General features: G+C 53.4%; 8 protein-coding genes across 8 annotated transcripts; 1 reads left to right on the forward strand and 7 right to left on the reverse strand.

The window, feature by feature from the left end:
• Positions 1 to 338: 338 nt before the first annotated feature.
• Positions 339 to 2,860, reverse strand: PG997_001190 (TBC domain-containing protein; the record flags this gene model as incomplete). The annotated part of the gene is made up of 3 exons (XM_066805505.1): positions 339 to 1,135; positions 1,260 to 1,876; positions 1,944 to 2,860. 3 exons carry the CDS (start codon positions 2,858 to 2,860, stop codon positions 339 to 341), a joined length of 2,331 nt encoding a protein of 776 aa, XP_066675278.1.
• Positions 2,861 to 2,995: 135 nt separating this feature from the next.
• Positions 2,996 to 3,636, reverse strand: PG997_001191 (TBC domain-containing protein; the record flags this gene model as incomplete). The annotated part of the gene is made up of 2 exons (XM_066805506.1): positions 2,996 to 3,052; positions 3,118 to 3,636. 2 exons carry the CDS (start codon positions 3,634 to 3,636, stop codon positions 2,996 to 2,998), a joined length of 576 nt encoding a protein of 191 aa, XP_066675279.1.
• A 3,982-nt stretch (positions 3,637 to 7,618) lies between these two features.
• PG997_001192 (allantoicase) lies at positions 7,619 to 10,249 on the reverse strand (the record flags this gene model as incomplete). Its single annotated transcript, XM_066805507.1, has 4 exons — positions 7,619 to 9,106; positions 9,163 to 9,564; positions 9,679 to 9,932; positions 10,102 to 10,249. 4 exons carry the CDS (start codon positions 10,247 to 10,249, stop codon positions 7,619 to 7,621), a joined length of 2,292 nt encoding a protein of 763 aa, XP_066675280.1.
• An 831-nt stretch (positions 10,250 to 11,080) lies between these two features.
• PG997_001193 (allantoicase) lies at positions 11,081 to 12,221 on the reverse strand (the record flags this gene model as incomplete). The annotated part of the gene is made up of 2 exons (XM_066805508.1): positions 11,081 to 12,054; positions 12,128 to 12,221. 2 exons carry the CDS (start codon positions 12,219 to 12,221, stop codon positions 11,081 to 11,083), a joined length of 1,068 nt encoding a protein of 355 aa, XP_066675281.1.
• A 1,440-nt stretch (positions 12,222 to 13,661) lies between these two features.
• Positions 13,662 to 14,285, forward strand: PG997_001194 (eukaryotic cytochrome b561-domain-containing protein; the record flags this gene model as incomplete). The annotated part of the gene is made up of 1 exon (XM_066805509.1): positions 13,662 to 14,285. One exon carries the CDS (start codon positions 13,662 to 13,664, stop codon positions 14,283 to 14,285), a length of 624 nt encoding a protein of 207 aa, XP_066675282.1.
• A 477-nt stretch (positions 14,286 to 14,762) lies between these two features.
• PG997_001195 (uncharacterized protein) lies at positions 14,763 to 16,516 on the reverse strand (the record flags this gene model as incomplete). The annotated part of the gene is made up of 7 exons (XM_066805510.1): positions 14,763 to 14,956; positions 15,004 to 15,442; positions 15,526 to 15,565; positions 15,631 to 15,857; positions 15,902 to 16,092; positions 16,142 to 16,262; positions 16,325 to 16,516. The coding sequence occupies 7 exons, from the start codon at positions 16,514 to 16,516 to the stop codon at positions 14,763 to 14,765; spliced, it is 1,404 nt and encodes a 467-aa protein (XP_066675283.1).
• Positions 16,517 to 17,847: 1,331 nt separating this feature from the next.
• On the reverse strand, positions 17,848 to 18,881 carry PG997_001196 (RNase H domain protein; the record flags this gene model as incomplete). The annotated part of the gene is made up of 3 exons (XM_066805511.1): positions 17,848 to 18,199; positions 18,258 to 18,678; positions 18,749 to 18,881. The coding sequence occupies 3 exons, from the start codon at positions 18,879 to 18,881 to the stop codon at positions 17,848 to 17,850; spliced, it is 906 nt and encodes a 301-aa protein (XP_066675284.1).
• A 924-nt stretch (positions 18,882 to 19,805) lies between these two features.
• Positions 19,806 to 21,384, reverse strand: PG997_001197 (Cytidine and deoxycytidylate deaminase zinc-binding region; the record flags this gene model as incomplete). Its single annotated transcript, XM_066805512.1, has 4 exons — positions 19,806 to 20,153; positions 20,197 to 20,507; positions 20,545 to 21,107; positions 21,206 to 21,384. 4 exons carry the CDS (start codon positions 21,382 to 21,384, stop codon positions 19,806 to 19,808), a joined length of 1,401 nt encoding a protein of 466 aa, XP_066675285.1.
• Between the last annotated feature and the right edge of the window lie 4,798 nt (positions 21,385 to 26,182).

The raw sequence follows: 26,182 nt of genomic DNA on the forward strand, positions 1-26,182 counted from the left end.
GACCATCCTGAGGGTACGCCAGCAATGCAGCAGGCAGGACGCTTTTGAAGCCTTCCCATGCAGGCACGCCCACTGGAACAAACAAATAAACTCCGAAAATACAAGTCGACAGCGACAGGTTCAGAGAGACCCTTGTCGCGGTCTTGTAACGATGACAATAGACAAAAAAAGAAAAAGGCGAAAAAAAGAAGAGAGGGATACAAAGGGGATGGAAGTGGATCGATCTCACCCACGTGCCAGTCCAGTCCTTTCTGATATGGCAGTGGTAGGTAGTATTAGTGGTACCAGGCTTTTCAAGGCCCCCTTTTGCGCTGCGCCAGACTCCGAAGGCGGATATCCTAAGTCTTCTTCTTCTTGGTGTGGTGTTGCCTGTATTCAGCCCGGATCACCTTCATCAAGAGGTCCTCATTCTTGACCGGAACCCACGATGTCAGAGCTTTCATGGCATTCTCGAATTCAGCGTCAATCAGGTGATCACGCAAAGCCTGGACGATCGCTGTGCTAGTTGCATGCAGGATATCGAAGCAGTCCGAGTTGTCGGTCCTCGTGGCACCTTTTCCAGCCGAGCTGGGCACCTCGGGTGCTGCCGAGTCAGAGGACTCTCCGAGCAGCATGAAAACATCCCAGACTCGGAGTTGGGCGGGAAATGGTATCGACAGATTGAAAAGCGTCAAATACCACCTTGTTGCGTACGCAGTGGGATCGATGCCCAGCTCCTGCAGCTTGCTTGCAACGTCCTTGCCGGCGAGCCAGCCCGTCTCGAATTTCCTCAACGCGTCCATCAGATCGACGAAACCAGGCGAATACAGACGGTTCAGGCCCCGTACTTGCCACAGTCGAACAAGCATCACGAAACACCTTTCCTCGTCGTAGTAGCTGAGAAGAGTCGCCCCCAAGGCCGCCATGCCCTGTACGTATCCCGTCTCAGGGAAGTAAAGAGACATGGCATGCAGAACTCGAAACAGAAGTCGCTGGCCGCCCTTGTATCTCCTTCGGAACATGATATGCTGGTTGATGGTTCTCGGAACGTCAAGATCGATTTGAACATCATCGGGCGATGGGACCTCTTGCAGGTTCTTGTAGATGGTGTAGAGTTCGTCGTCAGATGCGAAGCGCTCCTTGCTTTTTTTTCGCACTCGTAGACAGGAAGGACCACCATGCTGCCGATCGCCAGCAATCAGGAATCCCCTTCCACGTCCGGTCGACCAGTTTGGGTTGCTTCGTGTCGAATTCAAAGAAAGTGCCCTCTCCAACCGCACCTGAGTTCGCCACCGTGGCCATCTTCCGCCACTTCTCGGTGCGTCGCCATTCCTTGTACTTGGACTCGTCGGCAATGGTCGCGACCGACTTCTCGTCCCCTATGTTCGTCAGACCCATTTGCGGCGCGAGCATATCACTGGCTTCGTCCATAAACCTCCGATCCTTGTTATGGGGCAGAAGGTTTGCTGCTGCACGCAGAACCGAACGAGTGGAATTTCGGGATGTCGTAGAAAATCCTGATGCTTGTGTGTTGAGAGACCGCGCCGACATCTTCCTACTTGGCCCGCGCCTCGATCCCAGGTACCCAGAGTGTGCAGCCATGTCTCCTCTCCGAAGTAGGACATTACGCTTCTTGTTCGGTGAATATTGGCCAAGCCGCTCGTAGTCGGCCGGCGTGCTCGCTCGCGAATCTGGCCGCCTCTTCATGATGAAACCGTAACGATCGACATCCTCCACATTGACGTTTTCCCAATCTTCAATGCCGCCAGCGAGTTCGTGCGGTGAATCAGCGAGTGGCCACGCAGTAGACGCCGTGGACTCTCGGGTCCCAGGTGCCTGCGGAGTATGACTTCCAGGAGGCGGATCGCCAGAAACGGGATTTGGGCTTTCGATTGGACTGTCAGAACCAGGCGCGTTAGCAAAGTCATACAGAGACTGATACTGGATATGCAAGGAAACCGTACGCGTCGTTCCCATCCACATCTGACGGAACTTCTTTTGTTGGCTCCAGGCGCGCACCCAGGGCTGAGTGCCTGCCACCGTCCTCCCACATGAGACCCCCCGGTTCATAGAGTGATCTCACCTTTTGAGATTCCCTTTCTATATCTACTGGTATCACGCGAATGCTGGGCGGACTTTGCGGCGTCGTGGGTGTCGGCGGTAGCTTGGCTTCGGGCGAGGATTCGGCAGCTGGGGATTCAACAGCCGGGGCTGGCGCCGGCGCCGGCGCCGTTGCTGCTGGCGTAGAGGGAATTGGCTCTGGTTCGTCGCATGGTGGCGATTGGCTGGGCGATTGACTGGGCGATGGCTCCTCTTCGGCGATGATGTTCGGCATCGTGGGAGTTGTTCTCGGCGCCGTGAAGGCGGTGCCGTCAACTTGCGACTTGGCCATGAGGGACGGTGCTAGAGGAAACGGGCGAGGAGGTGACGGGCGCTCACTGGGGAGCGCGTCGTTCATAGCGCCGTCACGATTGGCGCCAGCATCGGGGACGCTGACGACATCTGGCTTCTTCCCAGCAAGCATGATGCTTCCACGCTTGGAAAATGACATCTGGGTGATGAACTGGGAAAACTCGTCATCCTCGACCCTGGGTATGGGCGTGGTCTTCAAGTTTGTCGAAACCCCAGTATCAGGCTGCTTGGCGGCCCCATGTGCTAAATGAGGTGGGGGCGAGCCAATGACAGGGGCTGGGACAGGGGCTGTGGACTTCCATTGTGGGATGGGAGCGTTATTAGACGCGGAGCGGGCGACAGGGGCCGTAGCGTCTTTCCCCACCAGGGCCGTTTCCACATCAAGCGCCATCTCGTGGTCATCAACTTGATCAACTTGATGAAGCTGCTGTGCCGAGAGCACCTTCTTCTGGAGCTTCTTGGGCTTCATAGGCGGCAGTGATGTCGAGGGGGGAGACCGGAAAATGGAAGAGGGGTTGGAAAAGAGCGACGCCGGCTTCTCTGGGAAGCACTCGGCAGCCGAGGGGGTGTAGTTGGAGACGTGGGCGATGCGGTGTTGTTGTCTTCAGACAATCCTGGCGACGGGAGAGGGATGCTGCATTGGCTGCAACGGTCGTTGGTGCTGTTTAAGTTCCGGTTAATCTCGCAACCAGAGTGCAGAGTGGGCGAAGGCGCACCCGTCTCGACCCTTAGCTTGGGGATAGTAAAGGTCGTGCTATCGTTGGCGCTGCTAAGGTACGAGTCCGGTGCAGCGCGGATCACAATTGACTCGAACCTCTTGTAAGTAAAGGGATCCTCTTCCTCTTCCTCGCTCTCCTCGTGAACGGTGGGGGAATAGGACGAGGGGGCGCGGCCTGAATGGCGTTGCAGGTCTTGGGCGACGGTGCGTGGCGTCGTGATGATGGTCCTCAGAGCAGGATGCGTCTCGTTGGGCCGAGGAGGGGTGCAGTTGGGAGGGGCGGCAGCGACGACGTGGGAGGACAGAGAAGAAGAGACGGTAGAACAAGGTCGCGTGGCCGGGGAGCCGGCAATAGCAAAGGCAGAACGGTTACGCAAAGGAGAACGAGGTGGTGGAATGGGAATGGGCGGTTTGGCCTGCACAGTCTGGTCGTATCGTAAAGCGATCAGACTAGTATCATCTCGGAAAGGGACGAGCGCAGCTGGCCGGCTCTTGTAGCGCACGCTGGAGTACTTTTGGGGCGCCATGGAGGATGGAGGGCTAAGCAAAATAGTGAGCTGCGTGCCAATCCGAGGTGAGGGCCAGGGAAAGGCAAGGCACAAGGCACAAGGCACCAGGCACCAGGGGCCGACAGCAAACCAGAGGGTTTGGTTGGTCCGGCTGGTTGGTAGCCAAGGTTGGTAGCCAAGGTTGGTGGGATGAACCGTTGGGCCTTTGTTCGGGTGCAGTGTTGCGGCGTTGCGGCGTTGCGTCGTCGGCTGATGCGCGCGATGCGCGGTGCGTCCTCTTGATGGTGCAGCAGCAGAGTTGGGGCCAGGCCTTGCTCCTTCGGGAATCCCTTGCTCATGCACGATTGGAGCCTTTGCGAGTGTGCGAGCCTGCGAGCCGGCGAGTCGGCGGAGGGAGAAGAGGGGGATGCCGGGTTTGGCTGGTCAACAAGCAAGCAAACGATCGATGGAATGCCAGGCTTTATTTTTATTATTTTCTTTCTTCCCACGAAGCTGGCGGTGATAGTGTAATGTCGGTACTTAAAGCTGTGGGCAGCTTCCCTGGAGCTGAGCTGTGTCTGGAGCTGGCGGTGGTGGTCAGATGGGATCCAATAGACTTCCAACTACGTCTGATCTGTCCGGAGATAATTTTACTGGAAAACTTGTTCTCGACGGAAGCACCCTCCTTCTTGTTGAGTCGAGCTCAGCTCGGGACGGGATGTCTCGTTGGTGAGAGAGACGACCAAGAAAGGGCTCGTGGGTGGGATATGACGCAAAAAGAACCGAGGGCGAGCAAGCAGGGGAGTGATGGACCGACAGGTAGACAGGAACAGACAGATAGGCCGGTAGGCAGAGAGCGCAAGAGAGAGAGACAGAGGCAGAGAGAGAGCGCGCGCACGCAGTAGGGGAAAGGGCAGAGCGCCAACTCACTCCTAGGTTAGGGATTGCATGCCGCCATCCGAGGATCGATGAATTGAGAAGCCCGTCGTCTCGACTCTACAAATCAAGAATTCCCAGAATAGAAAACAAAGCCGAGGAGGGAGGGAGAGAGCTGGGATGGAAAACATGGGAAGGTTCAAGGAAACCGAACAAGCTTACCTTACCGCGAGGTATTGATAGACCAGAAGCTCGGATCCTCCCGACTTACACGATCATCCGGGAAAGGGCAACCCTGCTGGATGCGCCCCGACCTGGGATCTGTCTGGGGAAAACAGAGCTAAGTTAGGGACTGGATCTGGTATGCAAGGCAAGATAAGGTACGGCGAAGGGAGGCACAGAGAAAGGTTATCAGCCTAGACGCTAACGGGGACGGGGGAAAGCGGCGACTAGCAATAGGTACCCCTTCCAGAGACAGTATTGTTTGTGATGTCTTACAAGCTCCCCGAGAAGCAAAGTGCAAGGGGGAGGAATAGGGAAAATATGTGCTATACTGTCTGTCTGGGATGGGATGGGGTGAGATGGGATGGGACGAGACGGCCGGGCATGGGACGTGGCCATCTTCTTATGTCCAAAATTGCTCATACCGACTCGTTTGCTTTGCGCGGTGCCAGGTTGGAATGTTCTATGTATTCTAGATCTAGATAGAGGCAGTTAGAGAGAGAGAAGATGGATGCATACCTAATGCAACCCTAGTTCCGAGACATCTGGTCCTCTTTTGAGCGGCTGGCCTTTTTTCCCCCTACTCACTGCACGACCAAGAAAACACCAGGAACACGTCGTCGTTCTTCTGTCGACTAGCCGGGGAGGGAGTTACTACTACGACTGCTAACCTACATGCAGACTGATACATTACGACGCATGCTATACTACGGCACAACATGGCCACCTGAAAGGCGCCCGGTATGTACACGCTGAATCGGTGCATACATCAATAACAGCCATACGGCACCCCATTGGCTGGGCCCGCGCTGCCCTACACCCGCCGTCCGTTTTGGGTAGGAGGGGGAAAAGGCGGTCGTCTTTTCCCGAGCTGTTCCAGGTGGGCTAGGGCTAGGTGCTTCTTTTTTATCATTGCATGAGGCTTTCGGCGAAGGGCGAGGATTCGGCATTACTTACTCGCCTCTCTCTCTCTCTCTCTCCTCTTCCAGAAAGGGGCCGAAGAAGAGGGAGAAGAGGGAAAGCTTCCCGATGGACCCTATTAGAGTTGCTCAAAATTGCGATATACCTGTTCGTTGGGTACCGACACACGGAATAAGGTTGAGTCAGTGTTGAATTGCGATTGACATGCTCTCTACTACATGTGCCCAAGTACAAGTACCTAAGTACATATCTTACATGTTATGACCACGACGAACTGTCCTGAGACCCAGAACCTTCAAGCTGAGGATCTTGCACGATTTGCGCAGGTTGAGACGTACAAGAGCGACGTCGGCAGCAATTACTTGCCCAGACCAAGTCCCAGCCTGAGCGAGAATCCATCCATTCTCGTTTCCTCTCTCTCTGCTCCGCAGTCGCGCTACCGGAATGCCGGTCCCCTAGTCCACTCCCGCCGGCAATCAAATGCATCGATCGCTGGGTGGGATTCCATCCATCGTTCATCTACGCACTAATCCACTCCAGGCCGCACACCCACCGTCTCCCCTCGTTCCGTCTGTCTGTTGACACTTTCTTTTTCTTCTCCCTTCCCGGCAATTCGCCATGTGGTTATTGTCCCTACATCGACCAGACCAATATGGAATATTCGACGAAAGGAAGCAACGGCAGCTCATTGGAGGAGAAAATATATATACCAAACCAAGCCACCTCCCCTTACGTGGTGGCCCTAATGATGCAAGCGGCACAACGCAGACAAGAGACGCCTCAACGCTTGCACTCATCTCCAAAGCAGCCAAACTGTGCGGCGCGGCGATCGCCACCCAAGACATCTTGCACGCTATTGAAGGTTGAAGTCCCGGTTGGCCGTGACGGACTTCAGCGACAATCTACCATCTCCCATAGCTGTGGGGTTGCTTGTTTGCCTTGCTGAATGGGGGCCGCTCGAGCAATTCATGCAAGTACTTTATGTGCAGTATGTGTATACGGGTATTTGGGTACATTACGTATGGTTAGGAGTAAGCCAGATATATTGCGGTTATCTGACGTGGCGTCTTTTAACCAACTCATCCGTGTCCAACCATGGATAGCTGCATGCCTTTCTTTTTCTTCTTTTTTTTTTTTTTTGTTCTGTAGAACGATCGATGGCTTCTTCGAGGGGCACCATCGCCCCCGCGGGAAGCAGGAAGCGAAGCAGTTTGTATCAAGTCAGGACTCCCATAACGTTTCCCCCCGTCCTTCCATCCGGCTTCTGCACATGCGACGTAACTGGGGATCCGAGTCAAACGGATATGTTACCTGAACGCATGTCCACCGTTGCCAGCTGTCTGTCACCCATAGGGTGACATCAAATCGGATTTGGGTTGAACGTGTCGACACCTAGAAGCTGGCTTGGGTCGAGTTTGGGCAGCCAAAGCAGGCAGGCCCCCTCCACCCGCATCGACATTGTCACCACCAACTATTTGAGTACAAACAACACTCCCCATGCGGTAGGTAATACAGACATGCATAACCAAGCTAGTGAAATATACAGAATTTATTGCCTTTTAGGAGTATTAGTTATGTAGATAGGGCCTTCGATAAGACGCCACGAGACGGGAACAGCTGTCTCATGCGCCCTGCAGCTATGATTGCTTTTCTTCCCCCTTGACATGATCTGCACAACCATGGCCCCTTCAGCCGGCCGCGTGGGGATGCCGGGACGGTTTGCTGTCTACTGTGCCTGAGCGCCTCGTCTGTCAATGCGATGCATCTCATAGCGGCCGTCAGCAACTTACCCCTGTTGCCTGCATCGTACGTGCGCGGTTCTCTCTTGGTCAAGGGGGACCATTGCCTACGGCGCCGTGGATCCTGGACGGCTCCCAGAGGCGCTAATGCAGCTACGTTGACGTGGTACGCTGAGAAGCGCCTGACTCGATGCTTATCGCTGAGAAGAAACCCTTCAGATATCTGGCACCGCCTTCCTTGTAAGGTTTTGTACAACAAATACTCATACTTCCTCGTTTTCCCAGTCCTTCTCGCCAAACATGGGCCGCTCTCTCTGGCCACTGAGTTCTAGCTTCTCGAGGAACTCGGGGGGTATGGTGGGAATATACTTCCTCTCCCGCTCCCTATTAACACCCCCAAACCCAGCACCGTAAGATACTCGCATGTCCATTGCCGACGGCAGTGAGAAAGGCAACATCAACGCAGGATCAAAATTGATCCCTTCGGGCATTTCGTACTCTTCAATTTCGGGATTCGGCGCGCTGCCCGGCGTCTCAATGTCGAAACCGTTCGACGTGTTCCTAATCGGAGTAGATGGAACACTGCCATGTACAGGCGATATCGTCCTTCTGCGGTCCCTCTTCACATCTACCTCCTTCTGCATCGCCTCGAGGTATTTGACTGCGCTCTTCGGAAGCCCCTTTTCGCCGACCTCGGGGCGGTAGTACTTAGCTGAGAATAGCAGCTGCTGGGGACTCAGACGCTTCAGCTGCTGCAAAGTTCCCACCAAAGCCTCCAGGTTGTCCGGCTCTAGCGAAGAAAAACATTGCAGCCACTGAAGCAATTGGACAACAGGAGCCAGGTGCCGCCTCGCGGCGTCCATGGTGGTTTCACCGGTGGCGGTCGTGTCACCATGTTCGTAATGCTCGGGCTTCCTGTTGTTTGCCCGTGCCCAGTCCTCGATGACCGAGATGTTCATCCTGATTTGCATGGCCTTCGTCCTGGCCAGAAATTTCCGGTTGTCCATGATGTGATTGAACAACTCGGCGCCTAACCAATACAATAATTGTGAAATAATCTGTAATGTGATAACGGAGTGGATGTCGTAGAGATCCAAGACGAACAGTGTGGAGGACATGAGGGAAGTGACGTTCCGGGGAGCGGGCTTTGCCCTAGCCTTGGGGGAGGGCGGCCGGTACCGCTTCTCAATTGGTTCTTGCTTGACCTCCTTCTTCCGCTTGAAGATCTTCCATTCATGTTGGAATGTGACGTCTTCGAAACCCGGTATCGTTTCGTGGTCAAGCATGGCGGGCTCCAGGACCTTGTCCATTCGCCGTTCGGCATCTCTGACAACAAGGATGAAGATCTCGTTTATCAATTCAGCTAATTGTGCTTGGAATTCTGTAGTAGCCTCAACAAGACCGGCATCTTTCTTCAGATAGTGCAAGAGGAGCGTCGCATTGGACATCCAGAATGCTAAGATGGTCATATCCCACTGATGCTTCTCGACAACCTCGTTGATCTTGTCCTGGGCGCTGATGAGCAGTTTCTCTAGCAACTCGGAGCTGGCATGGTAGTGGGCATATCTCGCACTCAGGAAGATCATGTTGGCCGGGACAGGCTTCTGAGACGGCGATCTTTGGGGCTGCATGTTGGTGATGATGATATCCAGAATCCTGTCGAGGTCGCTCTCTTGGAAGACAAACATCTGGTCGTGCAGACAACGGCTCCAGTCGAACTCTTGCGCCTCCTCCTCGTAGTCGTCCGAGCCCTGCCGAGTAGTTAGCAAACGTTCCGAGCGTGAAGGTTGCGAGCACCTGCATGTACCTCGGGCTGGTCATCCATCCCTACGTTGCCTAGATCGACCTCGAGATCCCTGGCGCTTTCCATCATCATCCGCCGCCGCATTTCGTTCTCGGCGAGTTCCTCCTCGAACCGGTCCTGCTCAAACCCCGGGTTGTAGAAGTCATCGGTCACACCAGCATTGCCGATACTGTAGCCATTGTCGTGCAAGTAGAATGACATCTCGCTATCGGGAGGCACGAAGTCGAAAGCCGTTCTGCCTGAAGATGTCTTGGCATCTGCAGATGCGCCGTTGTCAAGCAGTATCTTAGCGATACCCTTGTGACGGTTCGTCATAGCCCACATAAGGGCACTCCACTGGTTCCGGTCCTGCTTGTCGACGTCTACCCCGGCATCGACAAGGGCTTGTACAACGGTTTCATGGCCCTTTTCAAATCGTCAGCTTACTGGCCAGTAGCAGCCCAAGAGGTCATGCATTGCTACGTACGAAACAGCTGGCATAGACTAAGGGGGCGTTCCCTCCTCGTCTTGAGCGTTCACGTTGACGTATTTCTTCGCATCGCCGCCGAGAATTCTCTTTACTTGCACGAGATCGCCATTGCTGGCGGCCATGGCTAGGGACTTCTGCAGTATGTTTTCTTTCTCGGTCGTAGAGCGTTTCTCGTCATTGGCGATCTCATCAGGGTCGACGAGGCCCTCGCCCCCGTGGTGCTGTGCTTGCGCCGCAAGCATCTCCATCAGTCGGGTATCGCTATCGGGCATAGCCTTCGTGACGTCTGGGTCGTAGTCGGTATCTTCGAGCGTCAAGTCGCTGAACTGTAGGGGGCTTCGCAAGGATCGGGCTCGTGAGGAATTGCGACTGGCCTGTAGTTGGATGCTTATACGTCAGCCTTCATCCGGGACTCGGGGCGTCCGGACTGACACCTGGCACCTGGCACCTGAATCAGGGGCATCGCTACGTACCTTGCCAGCCGTCGTAGTACTCTGTTTCGGCGACTGCCTCCTTGGGGATTATGCGGTCATTCAGGGACTTGGGAAGATCGGGCGGGAGATCCCTGGTCCTCCTGGGCTCGTCCGCAAACCCCCCGCTATCAACGTCGCCGATATCCATTGCGGGCGCCGGCGGGTGCCTGGCTGGGAATTGTTGAGAGTTCGCGTGGTCAGATTGAGTTTTGGGCCTAGTACCGTTGAATCATGCTTCGTGTTTGGGGGCCGGTAGGTGTGTTCCGGAAGGACGGAGGCTTCGATGGCGGTGGGTGTTTGATATATGTTGGTGACAACTTTCGGGGTTGACAAGTTACTCCTGGATGACCTGGCGGGTGGGTCGTCATAGGCGTTGGCAAGGCCGGGTACCTAAGGCAATAACAACAAAGGCATTGGTACATCCATGTCCATGCACCCTCACTGGATCGCAGTTGAGCATTACGAACATTGATGGATTGATCGCCCAGATGCAGCACGTGTAGTACAAGCCGTACCCCTACAAGGGTCTTGCTAGGCAAGCTAGGGCGAGCTGAAGCGGGGGCTCTTTACCTCAATTCAATAGCACTCTTTAGCACCCTCTTCCACTGGAAACGCCTGTGCGCAGCCGCTGCATTGATTGCATTCAATCTGTACCCCATCGCATCCCATCCCATGGACACATCACAAACTACCTAACCTACCTACGTAAACTTAACCTTGGTACTGCACGACCGGCACTGCATTCATACTCCAGCCTCCATCGTCGTATATGCGGCCAGTGTCATTTCCAGCATGGCGGCCAACATGGTTCTGACTAGGGCCGAGGGCGTGCAAGGTTTCTCAGCTCGTGTTCGAAAGGAAATTTTTCAACTATACAAGACTATATATAATGTGGTTTAGGATAGATAGTGCACCTCTGTTAGCTCCGTGGCTAATTTACCTACCTACTTGCATGGAGGTAGGTATGTAGTCCCGGCCCCTATACATGTCTCTTAGCCAAAACACGGAGCCTCTTGACGCCTCCGTCGGGAATGATGGTAAGTTTGACATGGGTGAATGGCCTGTCCGTGACCAGGCAGCCGAACGCGTGCTCTTGGTCTGGTCCGCATTTGCTGGGCTCCACGACCTCCGTCCACCCTTCCGCGTCGGCCCCTGGGTCGCCCTGGCCCGTCCACTCTATCGCGTCCAGCTTCGCTTTCTGGGGAAAGTTGCCCCTGAAGTAGGCCGTGTCAACAATGAAGCTCTGGATCAGCGCCGGCGCGCCCAGGCGGATGATGGTCCAGTCCACGTGGCCCTTGCTTCTGGAGCGGGCGGTCTCCCAGCCGTCGCCCATGTCTTTGCCGCGGCCTGGGAGCACGAGGTTGTCCTTGGTGCCGAAGTGCTGGTCGCTGCAGGAGACGGCCACGGCGCCGTTCTGGGCCGCGCCGAGATCGAAGACGGCCTCCTTGTCCTCGGGGAAGACGGGCACCGCATGCCCGAAGAGTCGGAACCTCGCGATTCCTCCATCCGGGTACATGTTCAGTCGAACGTGCGTATACTGCTTCGACGTAGGCGCGTCGAGTCTCCAGCCGAATCTCCGAGATGGGCCGCACTCGCGCGCGTCCAGGATGGTGTCCCATTTGCCCTTGCCGCCCTTCCACGACAGCACCTCGTTGTCGTCCTGGCTGAAGCAGCCCTCGACGGAGATGGCAGGAGCATGGTTCCCCGAGAAGAAGGCCGTGTCCACCTCGACGCCCTCGACGGTGCCGGAGGCTACGCCGAGGCGTATGACGACCCAGTCAAAGGGCTCTTGGTTGTGCCGTCGGGTCTCCCAGCCGTCGTACCAGGCTCCGGTGTAGACCATCTTTCCCGGTTGCCGGATTGGGGCGGTCGGGGTGACAAGGTTGTTAGCCTCGGCGAACCACTCATCCGAAAACCCAAGCACCTTGCCGCCTAGAGTTCCCGAAATCAGATCTGGAAAGAAGGTTAGTTTTACGAGCATTCGTATACGCGGCAGGCTGCCGGTTGCATGTATGGTCTTACGCACCAATACATGTTGATCGGAATGTCTCGTCGATCTTGTCCGAAGCAACCGACGTTGCCTGGACGGATTCAAGCTTATATTCAATGTCCTCGAGCATGTTGAAGAGGTGCTGGCCAGTACTGGGGTTGCGAAAGCAGATAATGGATGGCAAAGAATATTAATATATTCGCTCCAAAAAAAAAGTACATGTAGCCTCAACAACAGTCTCGAATTTATTCAGCCCAATGCCAGAGTGTCTGGAGAGCAAGAGTTCTTGGGTAATGGGCAATATGCGGTATCGCATGGCGGGGCAGGAGGGGCAGCGGCCGCCTATGGTTTAACATGAGTATCGGTGACAGGCGATAGCCGAGATCAGACAGGAGCCTATCAGTAAGTATGATTCAAGCCGGACAGTTGCTATGACTAAGTGCGGCCGTTTGTAGATAGACAAACCCACGTAAATACCGTGACTGTTTGGATGAGTAGATTTCTTCACTGATATATGAACTCATAAGCTGTTCTCACCGCATAATGAATAATGAACAATGAAACCTCGACAGCATTTGTACCTAAATACATACCTGCCAAGTAGGTATGGAAAGGCAACAACGAAGACCTCAGGTACTACCGTCCGGGGCGGGCCAATCAGTTCGGCTGATGATTTGCACCGCTGTGATAGGCCAGTGCTCCGCCGAACCCCAGAGAGACCCCCGAACAGCCACCCCAGCAACCCAGCCAGGCAGTTTCGCAATGACGGCATCAATGGCGTCTTCGAGCCTCGACAAGCTTCGCTCTTTGCTCGAACATCAAAGTCCGGACCGCGCGGGAACTGCATCTGTACTCTGTACCTGTAAGCTAGAAGCCACCGATTGATATATATCAAACAAGGCCGTCGACGCCGATTACAATTACATCAAGCTTTTGATTCTGCACATACCATTCTGCTGCTTCTCGTGGTCGCCGTCTATCCTCGCAGCACTTCCCTCAACGTCTGTCTCACACTTCCCCCAAAGCCGGCAGAGGCGGCCAAACACCACACACACACACTCCCCAGAATCAGCCATGGCCTCAGCAACGGGCATCCCCAAGAGAGTCCGTCGGGCCCTGACGCGGGCAACGGCGAGATGGAGCCGCTCCTCGGACTTCCTGGAGATGCCACGCAAAAGCCCAACGCTTCCATTGCCAAAAATCTCATTCTCGGTATGTTCTTTCCTGTGCCATCATCATCATACCGTTATCCCCTTTCCTTCTGATTCAGACACGGGAGTGCACTGTTCCTTTGTGTTTCAACGCCGCATCATTCCCATAATCCTTTGCTTGGTAATGCAGTGAGCTAGCTGCCTTAACATCTTTCTTCTTCGCCGTGGTCATTACCGCTGCCGTCGTCGTCTGGCCGTTCTTGTCTTCCCTCTTCCCTGCCTATACTCTCTGTCGAACTTGCAGCTCGCAGCTTGACATCCATCCATACACCCCCAATTGGGTTTCCCTCCAAGCTTTAAATAAGCCTGCCAAGCATCCGCACTCAGCTTCTACCCGCTATCAATCACATATCGAAACCATGGCAAAGCTCATACAATCCTCAGGCACCGGCATCCTCGCCGAAGGCGCCGCCATCCTCCTCGTCGCCTCCGTCTGGGCCGCCGTCTTCCTGCACCAGCCCATCATCCTCTTCTCGGGCCACCCCCTGGCCCAGTCCTTCGGCTTCCTGGTGCTGGTGCAGTCCATCCTGGTGCTGCAGCCGACGCAGTCGGCCCAGCAGAAGCAGGTCGGCCAGAAGATCCACGCCGGGCTCAACCTCCTGGCCTTTGCCACCTTCGTCGCTGGCGTCGTCATCATCGAGGTCAACAAGGTCAAGAGCGGCGGCCCCCACTTCCACTCGGTCCACGCCTACCTCGGCATCATCGCCAGCATCTGGATTGTTGTTCAGTATGTCGTCGGCTTCACCATGTTCGGCCTCCCCGCCCTCTACGGCGACGAAGCCAACGCCAAGAAGATCTGGAAGTACCACCGCATGTCCGGCTACTTCCTGCTGCCGTTCCTCATGGCCACCATCATCAGTGCCACCGAGACGGACTACAACAAGAACGTGCTCGGGCTCAAGCTCTGGGCCATGATCCTCATCATGGCTCTGATGGTTGTGGGTATCTATCCCAGAGTCAAGAAGCAGAAATTGGGCCTTTAGGGAGCGCAGAGATCACTATTCTTTGCTATTGTTAATTGCAGGCCCCGGGCAGGTTGGGCACAGCGCCTTGGAACATTTTGACATCGGGACGATCGTTTAGGCGGAAGAGTATGGTTTCTCGTTTCCTTTGAGCCTTTCGTTTGGTAATACGTAGTGGCAATGCGTTACTTGATCTCAATTATTACGGAGTTTAGGGATCACGTTAAGAGGAGCAAGTTTTCGATAAGCAACTAAACCTGCTCTGAAATCATATCGTTCCGTTCTTAGAAACGTCTCGGCGGCTTATTATATGCCCAAAGCCGAAAAGGAGTGATAAACAAGTAGAATTAAGTTCTTCAGGTCTATGTAATGCTACTTCTCAGGGGTCGGTCGTCCTAAGTTGATACAGGTCTCGAGAAGTCACAGAGGGTCCGAGTCGGATGGGTTTTGGCCACACAAACAGTGCAGGTCTGTTCCCATCCTTCATGTCAGCACAACTTACCACAACTGACAAGTTGGCTGCTTCCTGGGGCAATCAAAAGCCTCCAGGAACGATCTTTGGTTTGCCAGGGTTCCGAGTATGCGTGCGAATGGAGGGGAATGGACATTAAATCTGGCGTGTAACGCAGCAGTTTCATCTCGGGCCTTCTGGCACCAGCCTGCATCGAGTAATATGTTAGCCGAGGAGCCCCCTAACATATTGACTATAGTAATGAGACGAGTGACGGCGATGTATTACCTTGCGCCAGAGCGATATGAAACAACTGATCGTGGGTGAAAAAGTCAAGTCCAGGTAAATTCTGGTCGGGTTTCTCTCCTTGGCGCTGCTTCCAGGCCGCGTATGCTGGCGTGACACCACCAGCATCGGCGATGTTCTCGTTCAGTGTCAACGCACCATCCACTGGATAAGTGCGACCTTGAGGTCCATTAACATTGAAATGCCCATACTGGTCAACGAAACAGTCAGCACGCTTTGAGAATTCCTCCTTGGTGTGGTTCGTCCACCAGTCGGTATAATTGCGATGCTGGTCGAAACAACGACCATTGTTGTCAAAGGCATGTGTTAACTCATGGCCTGCGATAAATCCAAATCCGCCATAACTCAAATATAAGGGCCAGTCGACATGGAGTTGTGGCGTTTGCATGATCCCAGCCGGAAAGGTCATCTCGTTTCCAGACTGAGAATCGCATTAGCTGTGAGCTGGAATAGTCGAGCAGAGATTATCAAAGCTCCCGTACTCAGACCCTGACAGCTACTTACTTGGTAATGGTACGCATTGACTTCGTATGCCTTGGATTGCCTACAATATAATATACTTTAGTGCCTGGTCAGAGTCGAGATGATTTGCCGAGAAGAGTAACCTACCAGTGATTACGGTCTACGGGCTTCCCAAGCGCAGACCAGGTTCTGTTGACGTCATTCATTTTTGCCGAGATTGAATTGTCGAAAAGGGAATTGGTGACGTTGAGGTTGCTATACCATCTCTTGAGGGCGTCTGGGCTCATGACCTCAGGAGATCCAGTTGGATAGCCAATCTTGGCATCGACATTGTGAACTTTTTCGATGGCGAGATCCTTGTCGTTCGCTGAGAACTGTTAGCTGCCATAAACCTTGAGTCGGCCGATTCAGCTCCTACATTGGATTCGCGAGGGTACGGCGACTCAAGAATGTATCGCATGAGATTGTCGTCCCTGGCAGCCATAGCATCCAGTGGTGACCAGACGGGACGATCCTTTGGAATGGTCTCGGAGCTGTAGAATCCCCCACACGCGTATGCATCAAAATGAGTACAGGCATCGATATCGGTATAATTGGGCGATAGTTTTGCTAGCAGAGTTCAGTGGTAGAAGACAGACCAGTGGACGTAGTGACTTACCGATGATGCCATTCGCGGCTTCGAGGCATTCAGGCGTCATACACAGCGAGGCAGCCATCTTTTCCTTTCCCTTGAAACGGGATAGAACTGGGTTATACTTCTTGTCAGCCTCACCAACCGGCTTTATGTGAATAGGAGGAACACATATGGAGTGGACAGACCTCCGCTGAGTATCAGAATCACACCGAAAGCGACGAGAAGAATGATGCTGGCGACGAACGAAGCCCAGCGTCGACGCCTCCAGGTCTTTATTTGCTGATCTGTCTGGATAGAATCCTCAGAAGAAGCCCCCGCCTCCTGGTCCTGTGCTTCGCGACGCCCGTCGAGTAAAGGCGTGGCCTCGCCACTCGTTTCCGGGGGATCTGGATCGGCCATAACGAGCCAGTGTACTCAAGACCAGCAGTAAGTCAATATGGCGAAGGACACAGAATGAAGACTACCAGGAGAGTAACACAATAAAGAGTCGATGTCGATATTTCGTGGCCGTAGTGCAATACACAGATTCGGAAGAGTCTGGAGAGTCAGCAACTATTGCTTGGAACGACATGTTCCCAACTTGATTGATGGAAGGGATCTGAGTCTACCTACCTGCCTACATCAATTTAAACGTACATAAAGTAGGGCAGGTTCCTTTCGGTCCAGCTTCCCAAGAAGCGACTCGTATTAGTGAACTACATGCATGTGCATACATTAGATTAGGTAGATGTAGGAAAGCCCGGCCTAAGGAATCCAGTCAATTCATCGAGAAGGCGGGGGCTCGGGGTAAGTGAAAAACCTCGAGTGCTGCTTGCCTACTTCCTGATAAGGTACTTGACGTGCTACATGCATACACGCAGCTGCCTCAATGCTGTCACATTCGGGAATAAGGGGGAGATGCTGGACTTAGGTGCTAAGCCGTGTAAGTGTCAACTCTTATGTGGCATTACAAGCATTCATGTTTCCAACTCCACAAGGCACTCCCGCGTGCCAAATTTACATGCCTATCATGCATGTGTTTGTAGAGCTATGTTGTACATGGTCTTTGGCAAGCTATATACTACCTAATTTAGTATGTTGGCAGTAACAGAAGTAACGATCAGCGCTTACTACGAAAGAATAAACTTCTTCAACAGCATCCAGCAAGATTGGCCGCTCACGATGAAACGTACGCCTTCCCAACAGACTGAAAAGGAAGTCATTTCCGTAGCACCTCTACGTGGGGGGTAATTGTGCTCTCCTCATACCACCCGCTGTGCGAGCTACTCAGGCTTGGCCAAGGGCCGTGCTGAGAGTGGCTTCAACTCTTGGAAGTTGAAGCCTTTGACCACCTTAGCCAGTGCCAATTAAGAGTACCGTTCGTTCGGCAGGATAAGCGAAGCCCCTTCTGTGTCATCATCATCTGGGCGGATCATTGACAGAGTTCGATACTGTACTCGTACCGTCTCATCATTCTCTCGGTCCTGGGCCTCTGATTTCATACTCTGTTAGATGCCCACTAACACGCATTACGCTCTTCCCGCGCGTGACAATGTAAGACTCTCGGGGGGGGAGATGGGTACAACGCCTTCGTATAAACACACAGTACTTATAGGCAACTGTGCATGGTGGGAAAGGGGGTATATTGCGCGAAAATCCATACAGTCGTCATGTAGCTATGCATCAAGTCCATTCGTAAGCTGCGTTCCTTGAATTTCGAATTGCAGGACTGCTCCATCCAGGTAAGCATATCAAGACCGGGCCCCCAGCACGGCGAGCTGGTCGGCTGCCACGTTTCCAGCATCATTGGCATGGCCCTTAATCCACTGGAACAGTGTATTCGTGCCGAGAGCATCCCTGTCATCAATCTTTTCCCGGACAAGCTCAACCAGGTCTCTGTTCTTCACATCCTTGCCCTGCGTTTTCCAGCCATTCTTCTCCCAGTTGATATACCACTCCGTCACACAGCTGATCGCATATTTGCTGTCCGAGAAAATGCGAACATCCTGATCGTCCGAGACCTGTTCAAGTGCGCGCAGGACGGCCGTCAACTCAGCACGTTGGTTCGTTTGCGGTTCGCCTTCGAGGCGTTCAGATATGTTGCTACAAATTGTTGTTAGCCCCCAGATACTCCGCATGTCATGGCTTCGGACGAACGTACCGAGAGTCACCGGCGCCAAAGAAGACGCCAACGCCAGCGACGGCACCGGCGCGACCATTTGACAGACTGCTCCCATCTGTGTATATATGCAAAGCGCCGGCTTTGGAGCTACTTCCAGCTGAGCGCTTGCTTTTCTTCGCGGGTGGTTCGATGGCTTCGTCCTTGATGAATGACTGGCCGGCTTCGTTGCCATGGGTGCGTATGTACTCGACCGCCTCGGCGCGGGTGTCGAACTTCTTGTATTTGGGTCCCTTCCAGCCCTTGATGGCTTCGGCCGCGATATCCCAATCCGTGTAGATGCCAGGATCTCGCCCAATCGCTACAGCGTAGAACTTCTCCTGCTTGGTCCCATCAGTCGCGGTGCCGGGATTTTCGCCGGCGACGAAAGCCTCGGCATCTTCGAAGTTGAGAAAGGATTTATCTGGGAAGCGCCTGTCAGCTTTGCATGCATCGAAAGGGGCGGCAGTGGTACAGGTCGGCGCGAGACGTACATTTGGCACCACTGAAGCCTGCTGTCTGCGCTTGACATTCAGCCCAGGTGCCGTAAACACCGGGCGACTTGCCGCAACGGACGGCATAGAATTTCTCAGCGGGGCCGTCCGCCTTGCGTTTCTTGCTAACCATGTCCGCGAGTCGCTGTTTGATGTAGAGGTAGGCACGGCGATCTTCAGCAGTCCATGACAAGCTGCCCGTTGCTAGGCTGAATGGAGCACGTTGAGGGCCCGCACCCGCAAGGAGCTGGAATCGAAGGAGGGTTGTTTTATCGGCAGTTGGAAACGCGTGGATCCGGAGCAGATTGCAGCGTCGGAGTCAAAACAGTCGCATCGTCAACGGAACCTTTTACCAAAACAAAAAGCAGGCAGAATCATGCATACCCTTATATCAGTGCATGTTCAAGAGATCCTGTGTTCGCGCGAAGCGCATAGCAGCCTGGTTCGCAAAAGTGAGGGGAGCTTGCATGACAGACAGACAGGCAGGCACGCAGATAGGGCAAATAAGAGCCTCCATTTGGCTGTATGCGGATATGCAGATAGCTGATAAGATTAGATACACCTATGCGGTACCATAATTGGCCTAAACGCATATGGCTCTGATCAGCGCCGTATTCAACTATGACATACATGTAGATCCATACCTGTGAGACGAATAGACTCAAAAGACAGCCACCAGCGCAACACACAGGGAGTCACACGGATGAGAAATTCCCTAGGTAGATGAGAGGTGTGCTCTTTTTACTGCCGGACGGCTCGTTAAACTAGGACCCTGGCAAATTGGGTCAGGTCCATCCATCTCTCAGCATTGTCTTTCTGCCTAGAATCATGCAGGGGAACCATCAAATATCAAGGATACCGATGCTGCTGCTGCAGAGCTCTCTAGCTAAGTGCTGTATCTGTCATAATCTGCCAAAAAAAACCACCATAGTCGTCCAATGCAATCGCCAAAATCATGCCTCTCAGGTTACCAATTCCGACAAGGGGACTACCTAACTCCCTTGCTTGCCTTCAGAGTTTGAAATGATAAAACACCGGCGTAACTCAGCTTTCATCATTAAGCATGTAGGTGAACATCAACCGGAAGGCTCTCGGATTTGTCCGTTTCCCACTCCCAGCCTAACATGCTCCAGTTGAGCTCTTTGCGCCAGTGCAGCCCCAGACCATGGCCGCCGCCACATGGGCCATGCTCACAGCCTGCATCTGGCCCACCACAAAGATCGTGGCTGCGGTCCTCCGAACTCATGCCGCCAGTAAGAGGCATACGGTGACGGAAGACAATCTTGCCCATCCTTGAATGGAGAATAGCCATGGCGCACATGATGCAAGGCTCATGTGTCATGTACAGCTCAAGCTCATGGCAGAGGTAGCCATCGGGAGAAGGATGATCGGCGTCGAAGACAACCTGTTCATCGCCTAGAAGAGGCCTGTCTTGGAAGGCTTCAAACTCCAAGATTGGGGATGATGCCGCGGGCTCCCGCTTCTCGGACTTCACAAGTTTTTTGGGCCACCATGCTGATTGCTCGGAGTGCGGCATGCGCCATTGGGTTGCCGGTGTGGCCTGTCCGCTCTTGTCGATGCCAGCGGGCATCTCCTGCAAGAGCTACAATGTCCACCCTTTCTTTTTGCTCGACAGCAGCGTCTTCGGTCTGGTTGGTGTTGATGTTGTCCAATCCTGCTGCATCTACCTTCTCATAATCATTGCCTGATCCCGAATCCGAAGCATCGCCGAACGCCGGCTCGAGGCCGCCCGTGCCATCTTTATTGCCCATGTTTTCGGGATTCGGGGGCCTCACCGCCCATCTTGCCATATTCTGCCTTGGCTTGATCCGGCTTGTTGTGTTCGGGCTTTCCGGGAATTGTACGCTTCACAATCACAGCACCAATTGGCTCTCCGAAGCCAGCCTTCTGGGATTTCCTAGCGATATCGTGGGCCAAGGTCATCCAAATATCAGCATCACGAGACACAACACTTGTGGTGCGGCAAATGTTGCTGGGATGGGGACCAAGCGGGTTGTTCTTGCGGTAGACAGTCTGCCAGAACTGCTGAGACCACAAGTTGGCCTGGACCTGTGATGTGGGAGCTAACAGAGGAACCGGGATCAGTCCAACGAAGAGGTCATCCCTAATGCCCGGAATCGCTGACAAGCCCCGTACAAGTTCTCCATAGTCCAACTCATCCTGAGGACCCAGTAAAATATAGAGATATTGCGACTTGCCAGTGTGGGCACCTCGTCCAGACTGGCTCTCGTTCATGAACTGATTTTTCAGATGAGGCGGTAGATCGGACGGTTTAGAGCATCGGCGCAAGTGAGGAAGGTTCTTAGCCTGATCATCACCGACCATGGCTCGGATAATGCTTTAGTGAGACGGAAGGTCAGTATATATACATCAGCCAAGCATGCAGGACATCGACCGAACGCAACTACTGGAGGATAACACAGCCACTTACTTGACGACATCATTGGTATGTTTTGTCGGCGCTCTCGTAACATAGTTTGGCCAATCAAGAGATTGTCTCGAAGCTCAAGGGTTGTCTTGAGCGGGACCAGCGTGCCAGTATCAATATTTCGTGGCAGGAGCCGCTGCGAAACGGGGTCGAGCGTCTCGACAACTTCCTTCATGGAATCGCTCATAGCGGATACCTGTTAGGAGACAAGGCGTCTTGCTGATGAAAGGGGTCTTGGGTTATTGTTGATTGTAAGACAATCACCTTATTGGGGCCTGTTAGAAGGGGTCTCTGAGTTGACGTGTAAGGTAGCAGTCGTGACTGGCGAGCAACAAAAAGGACCTCGGGCCGATGGTGATGACTCGGTTTCGAATATATGAGAAATGCAGAACAGAACCAACTCCGACAACAGAGCGTTGAATCAATTGGACCAAAATATAAAGGACAGTTCCAGAGCAACGAGCCGACAGTAACAGGAGATGATGAGTTGGACTCGCTGAACCAGGTGAATCGGCGAGGGGCAGAGATGTCGGAGTCTACGTACCTAAGCTTCCTACATCCGTGTTCTCTGCATTGCGGCCATGAGGAAACCAAGTGAGTGGGTATTAAGGGCAGTTGTGAGAGGGCGGTGGACGGGTGAGGAAGGAAGGATGAGTAAACTTGGGGGGTAGTCGCTGAAGCCTTCTTAACAAAGGTACCTAAGCACTCCTGTCTGTTAGGAAGGAGGCGTACGTGCGTGTGTGTTTTTTTGTAGGCCGCCCGAGACAACGACAGTCTCAGCAATGAGGCGAGTACTTGCGATCGGAGGGGTGATCACCAATGTGCCGGCATTTACTTCACTCGAACCTTCCTTTCCGAGAAGAAGATGCGAGGAATATACCGGCGGCGACGGGGTCACCTGGGCCTGTGGAATATAAGAAAGTGCAAGGATGGCCAGATGCAACTCGTTCAACCCAGTCTGTTGTTTCCAGCTGATGGGGAAAAAACCCTGCGTCGCCAGTCACACTAGGTTTGTTCTCTGGACCTGGGCGGTTGCAGTGCTGTGAGATGACGAGAACGTGGCTGTATTTCAGGTTGGTGAGAACAAAGTCATTATCAGACTTGGTGCCTTTCCATAGGAAACAGGAAGTTATGGTATGAGGTAACTGAGGCGCCTTGTAGAGGTATGCGATTGTTGATTGATGATCTGATAAGCCAATGGTGGGGCTTATCGATAACCGCTTTTCTTCTCGTCTGGTCCCTGCATGAACGTTTATTCCAACACTGGCAATTGTGCCAGGCGTGGCCAGGCGTGGCCAGGCAGGGTATCTTCACTTCAGGTTGGTGGGATTGACCCTGGCCAAAGTAGGAAAAACAATGCAAAACATTAGGTAATGTCTGTGTTCATTATTCCCCAGGTGGTTTCTATATGGAAGTAGGCAATGCTTGTTTGGCACCTGTCTATCATGCTTGGCTTGGAACCCCTGTAACTCGGCAAGCTCGGTTTGACCGATGAAGAAGCTTACTTACGAAATCCCATAACCCTGATGAAGTTGTCGATGCTCCATCGCCATCTAAATCTTGGCACTTGCCTCTCTCTCTCTCTCTCTCGCACGCACCCACACTCTCTCTACAGGCATACATCGATTGTAAGCAGCTACGTAGGGCGACGTAACGCCAAAACCTATACCTAATCTCTAGATCACCTACATAATGTAGATGAATGAAGCAATTGTATTATGTTTGGACATGGTCGTTAGCATGGCGAAGACTTGTTCATGTTTGACCTTCTGCTCAGCTGGGCACCTTGTCAATCCTAGCCAGGGTGATGAGTTGCTAATGACAGACTCGGAGCCGCTCACCAAAGCTTCCCTCTCGTTCCCTTGGGGCCAAGAAAGCTGAGAACGTGATGATGAATACGTGAGATAATCCCATCCTTCTGGGCCGTCCTGTTAGTGAAGTCAACACTGCCTGATTCAACCAACTCGCCTCTCTCGATGCCCGCAGATTCCGGTGACCTGCGAGATGACCACCCACCGACTTGTTCCTTCATAAGACAACCACGCAGGTGGCGTGAAGCCATTGGCGAGGTGGCCATCATCGTTTGGACGATACCTATATACATTATCGTACTCTCGTTGCCAGACGCCAACGGCAACCTTGTGCGCTGGTTGACTAACTGTATGTATCGCTTTTCTGCTTGATAAGAGTTGCGAAAACGAAACCACATGCATAGTATATTTTGATTTGACTTAGCACGAGAGTACACCTGCAAGCTTACCACCTGCTAGTGCATTGTCAACGAATACACATCTAATGTTAGTACCTTGATCGGGCTGCAATCTGACAGGATCTCGTCGTACCAGACCTGAAAAGATTACCAAACTAGGAAGTTCTGATACCTTCCTACGCGCCCTCTTACTGCACCACATTGCTGATTCTCGGCCTCTGATTCGTTGCATCTTCGACTCCCTCTTTCAAGTCTAGCCCGTCTCTGCGCACTCGACTCCGTAAGCTCAAGATGCGGCTTTGGCTAACCGGCTCGTCTATCAGCACTTTGTGTCCCCCAGTCATGTCATGAATACATCTTGTTCTACCACTGTTCCCCACCTGGCCTCTCCAGCATGTGGTGTGCAGGGGCTTCAGAGTTCCCCCGTCTTGTATTGGTCGGAAAAGGAACCAAAGCATCTCCGACATATATTGATACCCTGATGTGCATACGCCATCCATACGAAGCACTTGCACGAGTAGGCTGGCACTAGGTATCTATGTAGGTAGGTAGGTATCCATCGGGTACGTCACTGCGATTTTCTTGCATTGAACCAAATGTCGGTGGAAAAGACAAACCCCCTCCCCTTTCCTGACCGGATCTCCGAAGACTGTGCATGTAATGATTGAGTGCTTGGCAGTGTGAGGTCGCCCAGACAGCAGGAGCGCCAAGGTTGTCTCATCTGGATCAGTAATATAAAAAAACGGTGTCTACTGTATTGCAGAGCCAAGCTATACATGGCACCTGGGAACCTAAATAAGCCAGCTAGACCTCTTTTAGGCCACCTATTGCCTGGTCGGAGATATACCCGTATGGTTACAACTTACGACTCGAGGCGCATGCAAGTGCAGTCCCGGAATTACTGGTGGTTCATGATCGTCCGCACAAAAGGCCGTGGTACATGTCATTTGTGCATCTTTGCTATCTATAGATGATACAGATGATACAGAGGTTCATCCAGTAATGTTACGAAAGCGGGAACCCAGCCGTTTGAGTCCCGTTGAAGGGGATGTTTATGACTGTCCCGTTCGTGCCGGCATGCAATCCGTGCATCCCAGTCGTTGGCGCAGAGCACCCTTCCAGATTCCCCGGCCCTCCTCATATGGAACCCCACGCCAAGATGAATCGGGAATGTGCTGCGTGTCGGGACCTGAGTAAGATTGATCGAGTCAGATAGCTAGACGTATGCGAGTCCGCGCTGTTGGAAACGATGCTATAGCCAGAGGCACCAGTGGAAGCTATAACTGCAAGCTCCCGCACACTATGCTTCTTGGGCTACCGCCAAAAAAAGAAAGCAAAAACCTTCCCAGTCGTACCAACCAAAGCTCGCGATTCCGCACAAGCACGGCCTAATCAGTATTCTTGGCGACGATTTGTCTCGCCACTTTGCTTCGCAACTCCCGCGGCACCAGAGCGCGGCAGCCGCCCACGGGGGGTGTGACACGGGTCTCTATTCGACTTACACAGCCCTGGCGACGTGTTGCAACCGCCAAGAAAGTCAACCGCCTCGTTTGCGTAGGACACCAGGCAGCTGGCCAGAGGTAGATAGCGAGAGGAAACAAGACTCGTAACAGACGAGGGGGTTCACTGGCAAGCCAAGACGATCACCAAGTCGTGTTCAACCTGAGCCGGGGGTTCCGACAGTCTATCTTTATCTCACGTCTCAATAGTATCGAGTGCTAATAGTAGCTACCACCTACCGGGTCTTACCATTTGTGTTTCCCCAAGTTTCGCCAAGGCTTGCCAGGGACCAGACCAACCCAAACTGTTGAGGCCCGCGGGCAGATCCTGACGCTGTTGCAGGCTAGAGCAACACGCCCTGGACAGCCTCACCAGGAAACAAAAACGAACGAACGACAGCCAGGTGGACAGAACATTCAAAAAAAAAAAAAAAAGCGACAGGACTGGGATCCAGCTCCCTTCCTCCCTCGCTCTCTGTCCCTCTGCCTCTCTGTCCCTCCTGCCCCTCTGCCCCTCCAACCAAGACTGCAACTGACGGTGGTGGATCCTCCTCATCACAAATAAACACCAGCACCCCACATCACAGCACAACCCTAGTCCCGAGCCTCGACTTACAAGTCCCATCCAGGTATCAGCAGAGGTTGCCAGGTTGCTTGTGCGAAGAAGGCGAGAGGAGTCAGAGCCCAGCCATTGGATAAGAGGGTCGCTGGAGCCGTGGCCAGGAAGACTGCAACAAGGTGCAACAGGCGACTGCCTGACCTCACGCCACTTGGTATAACAAGACCGAGCAGAAAGACGGACTTGTCAAATTTTCGCCGGCGCCTTTTTCTGGTTTGCCCTAGTCGCTCTTTCGCTGCTCGGGGGACAGAGGAGAAAGTGGTGCTATTTAGTCGATTCAACCTCTAATACCTGTGTACGCCAAAGCCGATCCCTGTCGACAAGTGGCCGCTACCGGTGCAAGCGGAGCTCAAGTCACATCATACACAGCACAGGCGACTTAAGTAAGGCAAGCCGCCTCTTATTAGAATTTGGACCCTGGGGGGAAAATGTCGACTCCTCAGCTTTTAACAACTTTGCGGCGAGCCAGACATATGCAGCTGTACACAAACACGGAAGGAGGAAACGGAGGGGGAGGGGGAGCCGGAGAGGCTGCGACTGCACGAGGAGAGTCACAGCAGCAGCAGCAGACGCAGACGCACAACCACCCGCACCCCCAAGCAACAGCTGACGGCGACGTCCAATCGCCGTTCGAGCATGCCTTCGCACAGCATACCAA

This window comes from Apiospora hydei (genome assembly GCF_038363865.1).
Source record: "Apiospora hydei strain CBS 114990 chromosome Unknown utg000002l_segment0_segment0, whole genome shotgun sequence".
In the NCBI taxonomy this organism is placed as follows: Eukaryota; Fungi; Ascomycota; class Sordariomycetes; order Amphisphaeriales; family Apiosporaceae; genus Apiospora; species Apiospora hydei.